Consider the following 13,720-nt stretch of genomic DNA (forward strand, 5'->3'; position numbering starts at 1 on the left):
CCCCCCCCCCCGGGTTTGGGGGGGGGGGGGGGGCGGTGGGAGAGGGGGGTTAACCAGATTAAAATGCACGTGGAAGAAAGAATGAGTTACACAAAGACAGCAAGAAATTTCTGAAATTCAGGAGAGGGAAGCTTGCTTGATCGTTTATCACCGAATGGCCTCCTTGTGGGGGCAGTAGAAAGTTCTTAAGTGCTGGCTGTTAGGAAGGAGGTGATCTGCATGATTTCTCTCCCACCGATAAGGTAGTTAGGCCAATTTGTAGTGGTGCGTGGGGCAGAGGATTTTGAATCGAGACCATGAGGGCAGCTGGAAATCTGATTTTGAGGAAGTGTGACCAGGACCATCCTGTCCTAAAATCTGCTGTTCATGATGAGGAAGCTCAATTCTTGTTAGAGCTAGCTAGCTTCCAAAATNATTAAACGACCTCACATTTGAACATTTGTTGACTGACTGTTCTTAATATCCCCATTACTTCCTGCCCAGGGTAACTACATAACTGAGTTACTGGAAATTAGGGGCCAGTTTGGTAATTTTATGATCAGGTTGAGAAATAAAATTACTAAACCTGAAAAGACAGCTGGGCGAGTTAAATGAGAGAATTCAGTTTGAATTCCTTGGCTTTTGTTCTTAAGCTGTACCTAAGTTGTTTTTGACCTCCACATTCCTTCAGTTCGGGCCGCAGAGCTACTACTACTACCCTGGAGTCAGAGCCCAGGTTTTCTAATGGATTCGCTTATGTTCTGTGTATCATTCATTAGTCGCTAGCGTGTCAGGAACAGGTTTTTTTGAATTTAAACTACGGTTCTGTGGACTGGAGATAAGAGAGTCCACATCTGTTTTGTTCTCGAACCAGCACTGGGAGAGCTGCTCCTGTTTATTTCTCCTACCTGGTCAATCAGGGTAACTTCCGCACAGTCCAGTTCTACCAGAAGACATGTTTTCGGGTTGTTGTTTGTTTTCCTTTTTTTTTTTTTAAATCTGTGGATAAGTTTTTTTTTTTTCCTGGTCTAGTATACAGATCCACTCGTTCTATGTATTCATTGAGTATGATTGTATGTATTAATTGAAAAGAGAGTTTTTCCCTTAATTTTGAAAGCAAACAGGTGACTGAAAAGAGCCAGACCTACAACTTGAGTATTTACTCGACAGAGATAGGGAGGGGAGTCTTTACATGTTGGCTAAAAGGGCGCCTGCCTTAAAAGGCAGTGCCCATGTTTATATTTAATCTGGTTAGTTAAATTGGGTATAATTAAGAACACTCACCATTTAGCCTTGTGGAAAGAGTGGTGTAGGTGTGTGGGGTGGTGTTGTAGTAAGTACTATAGTCCTGATTCCTTGTATATCTGTGTGTGTATGTATATATATGTGTGTGTGTGTGTATACTGTGTGTGTATATGTACATATATACAGTTAGCTGCACGTGTGCCCGAAACACAAGCGTTTGTTGTGGAGAGCAAGAGAATATAGGTAAAGATAGGTTTGCTTTTTTGTGTTGAAATCTTTTTGGTGCAGTTCTATCTACAATCTTTTCCAAAGTATTTAAAGTACTACTCCTGTTAAAGTAGCAATAATAGAATCTCTCAGATCGCAGTGCTTCATCTGATGGCTTATTTAAAATTCTTGTTTTGTTCATTTCCCTTAGAGTCTCTTTTTCCCATCAGGATGGAATTTGTAAAAGCCAGTTTACAGACCACAGATCTGTTAATATTGATAATACCGAAACTAAAACTAACGTGTGGCCTCAAGTTCACATTAAGCTCCTTTAACTGACCTTAATTGATTTGGAATGAATTAATCCTGACAGTCAAATACACGAATATGATGATATATATATATTTATATTTTATAGTACTCTGGTCTCTAATTGTATTTAGAACTGTACCCTTACTACAGTCTCAGGAAAATGAGAGTGGAGGAGCTTTCCAGCCTCTGCCTTTGAACAGCTATTGGCTTTTTTTTCTTTTCTTTTTCTTAACCATTTGCTTTTGACTAGTTTTAGATTGTGATGCTGAATATAATCTTTTGAATATTTTAATCTTTTTCTTTCACTGAACTTTTAAACATCTTTTCACAGCTATATTAGGAAAGTTGGGCTGACCATTCAGCTCATGGGTGTGACCTTGGTGATTTCCTTGAAATAGTGTTGAAGGATTTAAAGTTACAGGTTTGGATTGTCTCTGTGGCTTAACGATGTACGGTTCTCCTCACTTGGCGGATTAAGGAAAAAAAACCCAAATGTGTAACCTACAGAACCATTTATAGAAACCCTAGGTTTCCTGACCAGATCTTGGAGATAATTTTGCCCTTTACAGGCTACAAATGAAATAGGCCAGAGGCTAGCAGTTTGCTTGGGTCAAATATTTTAATAATCATATATTTGGACACTCAAGTGACTCCGAGGGAAAAAGTAGACTTGCAGGAATACCGCACGTTACTTGGTTATAAGCCGAATTCTTGTGTGTTTTGGACCGATTTTGAGGACTTGGAATTTCTCTTGCTGCACAATAGGGTAATAAATACCCCATCTCAAAAAACGTAAGGTAACCTGTTGAGCTGAGGGGGAGGCAGGCACGCAGGCGGTAGAGGTTAACAGGGCGAGTCCATTTGTACAATAAGGACTGTTGCCAAGTCACAGCAGTTGTCGGCAAGGTGGCCTCTCCTTCTAATTTGTTGTGCTCTAAGCACAAATTATTATTTCATTAAGCATTGTATGAGGTGTAATATTTGCTAATTTCAAAATCTGTAGGTAGTGGCAGAATTCACGGGAGCTTTGCTCCCCAAGGAGCATCTGCTTTTAAAAAAAACAATAGGAGACATGGCCTAAAGAGCATTAGATTTCTGTTCCTTCCATTTCAGGCGGTTCTAGCAATATGGTTCCTACTTTGTTTTCAAAGATTCTATTGTTGTGATAAGTCTTATTTCTTAAGGTATCCTATCTCAACACGGTGTAAAGTAATCACGGGTACTCTTGCAGACCGGGAGCCTGTACCCGAGAACCGCTTGCCTCGGGTGCCCGTGGAGGGTGGGGGTGGGCCTTGTGGCTGAAGGGGAATTGCTGTCATCTCCCTGAGCAAAGGTTTAAGCATTTTTTTTTTTTTAAACATGGAAAAACATTTTTGCGAACTGCCTTTCAGGAAGCCTCGTGTGTTCAGAACGGTCACTTTTCTGCAAACTAAAAGCATTTAGATTCTAGGGGTTGGGTCAAGATCCTCCCCCTCCTTCCTCCAGTTCTTTGTGAAGACAGACAACTTCCGGGGCCGGCAGAGCTGTTGGCCTCTGCGCCTTCCACCTGGGGAAGGCCGCCGAGGCTCCAGGAAGGCCCTGTGTGGGTGTGCGTTTCACTCCACAGGAATGGCTGTCATTAACCGTAATTAGATTAGAATGTGTCTTTTTGGGTAAGTTTTGTTGTTAGTGAAGTATTATTGCAGTCACTGTTAAAGATTTCAGATTTCGTTCAGCAGATTGGTTTTAAGTGATATAGGTCATTGGTTTATAGCAGAAAGAAGTGTTTAGTCTGCAAACGGTGCCTTGAGTCAAGAGAGGAAGGCGTTTGTTGTCAGAGACCTTCCTAGCTTGTCCTGCTTTGCTGTTTTGGTGGGGCAGTAAGGAGACTAGTTTTAAATCTAAATGATAAGGTTTTGCTTATGCTGGTCAACTTTGTGGTAGGATTAATTAGGATTCTTTTTTTATTTTAATGACACCCTTGAAACTGCAGAGAATGGTAAAGTAGATGGGAGCCATAGAGAGCTGTGTAGAAAGAGGTTCTGATGAACGTTCGGGTTAATTTTACTATCAGATCAGTTCAGGTTGGTGACTGGGCCCAGAGATGTGCACTACTGATTCCACACCTGTACTGATTAGGTTAGCGTTTGCTAATTTATTCACCGAGTGTTTATTGAGGGCCTGACCGCATGCCAGGCATCCCTTCTGGGCATGGGGACATAATGGTGAACAAGATCACCGGGGTCTCTGCCCCTAGGATCTTGAAAACAGATGGCCCAGGGTTTTCAGATCTTGGGTGAGTAGTAAGGATTGCCATGGCTCAACGGAGTCTAGAGCCTAGGACTGTTGGGCACAGTTAATGACTGTCAGAATCCGTGCCAGAAACTTCCTTTGAGGAGGAAGTGCTTCTGTTTTTGCCTGGGAGGGTCTCCTTCCCCATCAGACCCTCCTGGGAGACTCATGTGGGCGGGCCTGGGACCACCTTCCCTCGTCTCGGGCCTCCATCCTGCCCCCACCTTGGGCAAAACTGAAGCTCTCCTTTCTCCTAAGTTTTTTTTTTTTTTTTGGACTGTGCCTCCTTTAATCCTCTAGGTCTTATGTTAGAAGCTGATGACGAGTCATTTAACCCAGGTATTTGAACATTTCAGAGATAAAAATTGAAACTAAACGAAGGCATTTCCTTCCAGTCATGCCATTCCCTGGGACTGGAAATACAGGGATATACCCCCATCATGTTTCTAATGGAGAAGATTGAGTTTAGGAGTGGTTGGTGTCTTTTTGGGAAAGATATTTGTAGGAAACTGTGGAGTTCCCCCCAATTTAAAATATCACAGAGGAGTAAAACTTCTTACACACACACACACACACACACACACACACACACACAGAGGTCTGACATAGAGGACTAACTTTGATTTTGGCAAATTAGGACATTAAAAAAAGACTGCTATTGCCACTCTTTCATTTAAAAAAAAAAAAAAGCTATTTTGCAACCAAAAAGTAGAAAGGACCTCAAATAGAGGACAGCCTCTATTCAAATTGAAATTACTCTGTGTGGTTTGTGTAGGGCTCCTTGAGTTGTTTCTGTTTTTCATCCAGATGTCATCAGTGAAAACAAGATCATCAAATAACTGCTTTTCTAGAGTGTGTACTGCTTTTTCTTCAGTTAAAACATTATCCGGTACACTAGCATTCAGTACATATTGACTACATAGAAAGAACCCTAAATTATCCGTTACATTTCTCAAAGATCATTTAATATCTTGATTAGGAAAGCATTAAATATTCTTTGGAGTCTGTCTATCCATAAATGTAGATCTGCCCCGAGAACCATAGAAATTGGGAACTCTTAAGGGTGATCCTGTAATTTAATGGCCTATAGAAAGTAGATGAAGATGAGGTAGGTGGTGGTGACAACTTTAAGGTTGTGACTTGGCCAGGCCTGGAACGCAGGAGTGTTCTGTTAAAGCCCGCCAAGCTGGTAGCCAGCGCGAGTTTTATCCTCCATTGAGATCACAACAAAAGACTCAGAAATTAAGATAAAACACTTCAGTCCCTTCTTTCTTTTCCCTAATCTTTGATCTGCAGCCTTATTTAGAAAAGCTTAATGTTAAAGATCTAGCGTATTCAAAACCAAAGATAGCGAGGAGCATGAGAATTTTCTTCTATTATGAGGATCCAGAAGGGGAAGAAATGTTTCCTTGTCTTCTCTGAGCCGAGAAGCCCTTGCTCTTTGAGGAAGTGGAGAGAAGGAAAGTCAAGTCAAGGTGGTGGGAGTAGTTTGCAAGTCTTTTTGTTCTCTTGGGTGGAGTGAACAGACTTCAGTTAAAGTAGTTGAGTCTATTTAGAAACAATTCTCTGCTTGCCAGAAAGGCGGAGGGTATTGGGCTTGGAAGTTCATTCTTCTCCAAGAATGAAGATTGGCTTCTAGCTCAGAGCCTGCAGAGTGAAATAAAAGTAATCATCGATTTTTTCACCTGGCCAGCGCCTGATGTGAAGGGTGGGTTACAAATGGGAGGGCCCGTTTTCTGATGAAGGACTGAGCCGTGCGGAAGATTTGCAAGCGTGCTCTCACAAAGTAGCCTTGTGCGTGTGTTTCCTTATTTGTTGTGTGGACAAGGAAGCCCTACCCTGATGTTTGTTGAAGGCAGAAAGAAAAAGTGGCTGGGATTTGGGCGGTGGGTTGAAGGCTAGGATATCCTGTGGACCAAGATGATTGAGGTTCCCCTTGGCCAAGATGAGCCTCATTCTTTCTGAGGTGTTCTGGAGGGTTTGAATGTGGCTTTTAGGAAAGGTTCCTGTTCTCCTGTGTGTGTATGTTGTTGGCCTGTGTGAGTGTGATCTTCGAGGGTGCCGTTAGGCGTTTGTATCTCTTGAATGTACAGAAGACAGTTTGAAGTTCTGGCTTTAACATTTTTACTTAGAGTGCCTCACTTGGCATTCTTCACAGTGGGTAAAGTCTCTAGATTTGTAAGGGCTGTTTGTAAGGGTCCACATCGTCTTGCAGGGACCTTTAAAACGCATTCAGCTGCAGTCAATAGCCTCTGTCCCGAGTCTTAAAAGTTTAGATTTAAATCATTAGAGCACCACGTTTTTAGTTTCTTCCCTGGATGGATATCCAGCGATTTGCTAGGTGTCCTGATTGGGTAAAATGCTAACGATTTCATTAATGAGCGTGTTTCCCGGGATGCGCGGTTATTTGAACTAGGCGCCTCTTCTGCTGTGGGTGAACCAGCTGGGAACCGCCCACCCTAGGCTCCTCTCTCCTCTGGCCGCAGCTAACCATTTCTGTGGTTTCCGCCCCTCTAGGTTTTGGGAATCCCTTGTCTCCAGGTTGCTGGGATTGACTTCTCACTCAATTGAATCACTCACTCAGTGGAGACAAAGAATTAATGCTCTGTGCTGACTCATATTTGAATCAAAGCGCTTGGGGAGTCTGTCTGCCTTGTTTGTGGAAAGAACCAGTGACATAGGCTCTGTCACCGAGCTTCCTAAGACTTGTGAAGATAAGAAGTTACAGGAATATATACTTTGCTTTTGAACTTTTATAACAAATATTTGTTCTCGTTTTAAGTCCACGGCTGCTGGGGGTGTGAGTGACAAACAAGTCTTACAAGTGGCCTTATTCCAATTCCAGAAACTCCTCCACTGGATTCTTATTTTGTATACAGTCCTAAAGTGCCAGGAAACATGCCGACCCAGTCCCTGCTAGTGTATATGGATGGACCGGAAGTTATTGGCAACTCGCTTGGTACCCAGATGGAGATGGACGATGCCGTGTCCATAAAAGGGACCACCACTGCTCCTTTCCGAGCGACGCAGGAGAAAAACATAATCCAAATCGAAGGATACATGCCTTTGGACTGCATGTTCTGCAGTCAGACCTTCACGCATTCGGAAGACCTTAACAAACATGTCCTGATGCAGCATCGGCCCACCCTCTGCGAGCCGGCCGTCTTGCGCGTGGAAGCAGAGTACCTGAGCCCTCTGGACAAGAGTCAGGTGAGAACGGAGCCCCCAAAGGACAAGAGTGGCAAAGAAAATGAAGAATTTAGCTGTGAGGTGTGTGGGCAGACGTTCCGAGTGGCTTTCGATGTCGAGACCCACATGAAGAAGCATAAGGACTCTTTCACGTACGGCTGCCACGTGTGCGGACGGAGGTTCAAGGAGCCCTGGTTCCTTAAAAACCACATGCGGACACACACCGGCAAAGCGGGGGCCAAGGGCAAGCTGCAGCCTGGCTCCGAGAGCCCCGCCACCATCAACGAGGTGGTGCAGGAACACGCGGCCGAGAGCATCTCGTCTCCTTACAAAATCTGCATGGTTTGTGGCTTCCTCTTTCCAAATAAGGAAAGTCTGATCGATCACAGGAAGATGCACAGCAAAGACAGCGCTTCCGGCGGTGGAGGCGCACAGACAGCCTCTCCGCAGGGGGGGATGCCCGCTCCGGGGGAAGAGTTCCTGCAGTTCTTGAACTTGAGGCCCACGTCGCACCCTGAAACCGGGAAGAAGCCCACCAAATGGATACCTCAGCTCGATCCGTTCACCACCTACCAGGCCTGGCAGCTGGCCACCAAAGGCAAAGTTGCCGTCTGCCGCGAAGTGAAGGAGCAGCCCGGCCAGGAAGGCAGCACCGACAACGATGACTCGTGTTCCGAAAAAGAGGAGCTTGGAGAGATCTGGAGCGCCGGTAAAAGCCATTCCGAAGGTTCTGGAAAGTCCAGGCCAAGCAAGAGCGGCTGTGCGGGCCTCTCGCAAGAGAAAGAGAAGCCCAGACCTTCCAGCGGCAGCGAAGTGCCCTCTGCGGACGCCGACCCGAAGCTGCCCGGGAGCAAAGAGAAGCCGACGCACTGCTCTGAGTGCGGCAAAGCCTTCCGGACCTACCACCAGCTGGTCTTGCACTCGAGGGTCCACAAGAAGGATCGGAGGGCCGACGCCGAGTCGCCGACCATGTCCGTGGACGGAAGGCAGCCTAGGACGTGTTCCCCGGACCTAGCCACCGCCCTGGAGGAGAACGGAGCCGTCGATCGAGAAGGCGGTTCTGAGGACGGGTCTGAGGATGGACTTCCGGAAGGGCTCCATCTGGGTAAGTGCGGCGCTCCGCTGCGCGCTGTCCGTCCTCTGGTTCTGGCCCGGATGGCGCAGGCCGGGCGCGGGCCGGCGGGCAGGCTTTGAGTCCCGGCTCTCCTGGCACCAGCCTTGTTTAAGTCAACCTGACCTCTCAGGGCCGTGATTTTTCTCAGGGTTTCTTCCTGTTCGGAAAATTGCGTGATTTTTTTTTTTTTTTTTTTTTTAATGTTGATAACAGGGGACGTGCATTATCTTCACTGGGGCAGTTTTGCCCCCCGTGGAATCAGGCAGTGTTTAGACATATTTAGGTGTCACAACTGTGTTAGTGTGTGTGTGCTGGCGCTTGGTGGGTAGAGGCCAGGGATGCTGCTGAGTAGCAACCTCCAGCGCACAGGACGGCCCACCAGCGAGGCATTATGTGTCCAGCGATGTCAAGGTTGAGGGACCCTGGGCTTCACCTTGGTTTTTCCGGCAGACCTGATCTCACCTATAAAAACAAGTTATCCTTAGATGCAACAAACTTCCCTTTCCTTCAGGACTCCGCTCTCTCGCATTTATTCCGGATGGTTTTTTAGTGGTCATGGAAGGTGCTGGGAATGGTGGTCCGCCAGAGCCAGAGTTTGGCGCTTCCTGGTCCCCTGTCCCCTTGTGTCTGGGGGGCTAGTGTTGGTTAATGGTCAGCTCGGGAACTAAATCCATTTGTGTGTAAAATAGAGGGACCATGAACACACCCAAGATGTTTTCAAGGAATCTCACTTCCTCCGGTTTTTAACGTGCTAATGGCTTTTATAGGAAACAGAAGCCGTCACTGACACATTGTGTCTTTTTTAAAAATTTTAAATTCTTGAGAGAGAGAGAGAGCATGAGCAGAGGAGAGGTAGAGAGAGGGAGACACAGAATCTGTAGCAGGCTCCAGGCTCTGAGCTGTCAGCACAGAGCCCGACGCGGGGCTCGAACCCCCAAGCCGTGAGATCATGACCTGAGCCGAGGTCAGAGGCCCAATGGACATTATTTAAGGCAGAGAGATCGCACCTGTGTGGTTCAGGTCTTGCCCATCTGCACTTAAACCAGAGACTTCTCACATCCCTTGAGTAATTCTTAGGTTGACTAAAGGATTCTCCTGCTTGAAGACTTAAGTTAAAAGAATCCCTGCATCTTCTTTTTTTTTTTAATTCAAAAAAAATTTGTTTAATGTTTTATTTATTTCTGAGAGAGAGAGAGACAGCGTGAACAGGGGAGGGTCAGAGAGAGAGTGGGACACAGACTCCGAAGCAGGCTCCAGGCTCTGAGCAGTCAGCACAGAGCCCAACACGGGGCTCGAACCCACACACTGGGAGATCGTGACCTGAGCCGAAGTCGGAGGCTTAACCGACTAAGCCACCCAGGTGCCCCAGAACCCCTGCATCTTCAACACTCAAGTAATGGCGATGTGAATTAGCCTTCGAGAAACATGATCATTCACAAAAGTGGTCTTTGGTTTCAGCCAAGGCTGCTGCCTTCTTTTGCTGTAACTTGATGGTGTAACTTGATGGCTGGGTAGTCAGACTTGTGTGAGGCCCAAGATGCGCTTGACCAGATGATACACTGGACGCTTCATCCTCCAGACCAGCGCCCTGCTGCTTTTTCTGACCCCATCACGGATGGGAGAGCGAGTAGTTCGTTCATAGGGAGTATTCAGAATGGTTGGAGTTTCGTGGGACCCATAGGAAACCAAGCACTTAGCATGCTACAGTCTTCAGGAATCTAGAAGGCACATTATGGTGTCTTAATGACATCATAAAGGCGGCCCTGAGCGCAGACCTCTAGTCTTTATAGTGGTCCCTGTTCGTGTCAGTGTCGTTCGAGGGCATGCAGTAATGGGGACATAATTAGCTCCTCGAGCTGCTGCCCTGAAAGAAACGACAGGGCCAGTCACATTCTGCCAGCAGGTGGTGTGGGCAGAAGAATCGGGTGGAAATCTTGGTCGTCGTCATCATAGTCGGGCGGATAGAAAACCCAGTAAACGCTGGGAGCGCCGTGACTTGCCCAGAGTCGGGTTCTACCACTGTGTTGTTTTCGTGGCCGATCGAAGGCTGCTTAACGTTTCTTTGCCCTGATTTGTCTGTTTGCAAAATTGGTTCATCAGCCCCCGTCTTCTACCTCCCAAGGATAATTTCAACAGCCATTGGTAAAAAGTTTGCAGTTCTTTAAAAAGAACAGCGCTGTACAAGCAGAGGTGACACGCCCAAGGAGCAGAAACCAGGTACATGTGGGCGTTTCGTGTCCTTTCTGTTAAAAGAGAGGCATTTCATAACTTTTTGGGTGTGATGCAACGTAACATAAATCCTGACGCATACTTGGGACTAGGAAATTGCAGTAAGGTTCAAACTCGGTGAGTTGGGTGTGATTGAAAGACGAAGCGGGGCAGTCTGTGTCGAGAGAATTGATTTTCCTGAGTTTATATTAGGACCGGTGATCTCGATTTGTCCTACTGTCATTTACCATCCATCTGGCTTCCTTGAGATTGACTTTTAAGAAGATCAAAAGGCAAAGTAAACATTTAGTTTTTATGTTTGTTCTACTTGGAAAATAGGTCTAACGGTGGTCATTCATGTAATTATTTTTTTTTTAGTCTTCATGATATCTTTTTAAGATCAATGCTTGGCGCTGCTGTTTTAGGGATGTTTAGAGGTGGATTCGTGTTCCTCAGGGAAGTTGAGGGGGAATCACGCAATCTTGCCTCTGTGGTGCTGGAGGCTACCCAAGGTTTGTTTATACGCTGCTTTTTAAAATCTGTAAACCAAATGTATATAATCTAAAATGCAAAGTGAGGAATGGGGCAGGGAAAGGAGGCCTTTCAAAGGTTGGAGTTTGGTTTTTCAAGGCAAAACGGCCAGTTTCGTGATGCTCAATTTTTAAAAAAAATTTTTTTTGAAATATATGTTTTTAATGTTTATTTTTGAGAGAGAGAATCAGAGACAGTGTGAGTGGGGTAGGGGCAGAGAGAGGGAGACACAGAATCTGAAGCAGNTCGTTTCCACATAACACCCAGTGCTCATCCCCCATGATGCTCAGTTTTAAGAACTGAATCCACCTCTCTCCACCTCATTTTGTATAGTGCACGGAATGTCTTCAGTCAGAGGAGTTTTATCTGGAACTTTTACACTCATTTTTGGGGGAGTGGACATTTTTAACAGCAGCACATGGAACTATCTTTTGGAGGCCTGGAGTTTGAATACAATCTCCCTTTAAATAGCGTCCCTGGTCAGTGCAGAGATTGAAGTTTCAAGTTTATCCGGTTGTCATTTGGAGGCAGATTTTGATTGGTCTCAGATCCATTTCGTCCACGTGCGTGCTGGTGAATGTTACGGTTTGCTTTCCACAACCTGCTAAATTGTGGCAAACAAGGTGTCTGACCCAGTGCCAAACCTTTTATTTTCTGTAAAGATTAGGTTGTGCTTGCTACCCTCTAGTGGTAGCTGACCTGAGCTTAGGACCCACTTCCCTCCGGTTGGGAACGCTGGCGATCTGTATTGGCTCGGTTTTCGAAGTCAGTCCCTCTGAAGAAGCCGGGCTGCCTGCAGGCGCGCGTGGGTCCGGCAGGCGCGCTGCAGACGTGTCGGGAGAACGGAAAGCTGCCCGTGCATGTCAGTCTGTTACATGATCTCTCCTGGGATTGAGGCAAATGAGGAACTGAATCTCCAAACGCCCAGCCAGCCCGGCTACACTCAGAAATCAAAAACAAAACCAGAGACACACGGCACACACGTTTAAAAAGCTCCCAAGCCACCAGAGCAGCGTTTGGTGTGTCCCCACCCCTTGCGGGTTTTACCCCGGCACCAATCCGTAAAAGTCATTTTCTGCTCTCCCCAAACACTTCCGGCAAGAATCCTTAAAGCCAGCTCGTCTTACTCATGCACTTGAGCTGTCTTCTTACATAAATATTTTTGTTTCTGCTTCAAGATAAAAATGATGATGGAGGAAAAATCAAGCATCTTACGTCCTCAAGAGAATGTAGTTACTGTGGGAAGTTTTTCCGTTCAAATTATTACCTCAATATTCATCTCAGAACGCACACAGGTAAGGAGCTTCCTAGACCGCCTTTAACTCTTATTAGTTTAAACAGTTAAGATGTAGTTCTTTGTGTTTCTTTTTTAAATATTGTTCAGATATTCTTAGATCCTTGGAGAATGGTGTAAGCGGAGTGTGCTGCTGGCAGTCTCAGTGTCATTGTAACGTGCACTGTTCCTCTTGTGCACTTAGTTTCTTTACTTTCTGACTACTGTAGCCTCTTATCTTACTGCAGCTTACTCTTTAGTATTTTTTAATGCCACAGCTTTTTTTTTTTTATGTATTGATTTTCGTGACTGAGGACGAAATGAGAATACATGTAGAATTCCCTTGAGATTGTAGAAGCAGCTGTAACAGAATTTCATCTCTCCCACTCAACTAGCTGGGCGACCTTGGGCGAGTTATTTAAAACATTTTTTTTTTTACAATGTTTGTTTATTTGGTGGGGGGTGGGGAGGGCGGGGCAGAGACACAGGGAGACAGAGAATCTGAAGCAGGCTCCGGGCTCCGAGCTAGCTGTCTGCACACATGGGGCTCGAACCCACGAGCCGTGAGGTCACGACCCAAGCTGAAGTCGGATGTTTAACCATCTGAGCCCCCCAGGCGCCCCTTGGGCGAGTTACTTAACCTTCCTGTGCCCCAGTGTTCCTAGCTGCAAAAGCAGGATAATAATGTTGTTCCCTAGACTGTTAGGAAGATTAAATAAGTTCAAGGGGTGCTATATTTTTGAAGACACTCTTCACGTTTTCAAATACTCAGTGGAGTGAGGGTGATAAAGCAGGCAACTGGTGCAAACCCCGGAAATGAAGGTCAGTAGAAAGAAGGGAAGACGAAAGACTTGTATTCTCTCTTAGGTGATTCTAGTTTCCAGAGATCTAGTTTGACGCTTTTCATAAACTCGTGGTGTAATTCGCTGACCTTTGTTGTTTTAGGTGAGAAGCCGTACAAATGTGAATTCTGTGACTATGCTGCAGCCCAGAAGACCTCTCTGCGGTACCACCTGGAGAGGCATCACAAGGACAAGCAGATCGATGTTGCCGCCGAGGTCAAGAACGACGGGAAAACCCAGGAGACCGAAGATGCACTACTCACCGCCGACAGTGCGCAAACCAAAAATTTGAAAAGATTTTTTGATGGTGCCAAAGATGTTAAAGGCAGCCCGCCTGCAAAGCAACTGAAGGGGATGGCCTCTGCCTTTCCGAATGTTCTGGGCAGCACTGTCCTCTCACCAGTTCACAAAGATACTCAGGATTTCAACAGAAATGCAACCGGTGACAGTACCGATAGAGTCTGCAAAACTCCTGCCCCCGCCTGTTCGGACGCCTTACCCAAGAGAGCGGCGGGTGACCCTCAGGGGCAGGACCCCGCGTGCAGAACG

General features: G+C 46.0%; 1 protein-coding gene across 1 annotated transcript in view; it reads left to right on the forward strand.

Moving 5' to 3' along the window:
* Positions 1–13,720, forward strand: part of ZNF217 (zinc finger protein 217) — a gene marked incomplete at its 3' end in the record, with an annotated part of 31,451 nt that overhangs the window by 17,438 nt on the left and 293 nt on the right. Inside the window, 3 exon segments of the mRNA XM_077778331.1 lie at positions 6,532–8,308; positions 12,235–12,351; positions 13,275–13,720. The exon segment at positions 13,275–13,720 is cut by the window's right edge and continues 16 nt beyond it. Of these exon segments, the coding sequence (XP_077634457.1) occupies positions 6,913–8,308; positions 12,235–12,351; positions 13,275–13,720 (1,959 nt within the window).

Source organism: Crocuta crocuta, unplaced genomic scaffold (genome assembly GCF_008692635.1).
Source record: "Crocuta crocuta isolate KB4526 unplaced genomic scaffold, BGI_CrCroc_1.0 scaffold27, whole genome shotgun sequence".
In the NCBI taxonomy this organism is placed as follows: domain Eukaryota; kingdom Metazoa; phylum Chordata; class Mammalia; order Carnivora; family Hyaenidae; genus Crocuta; species Crocuta crocuta.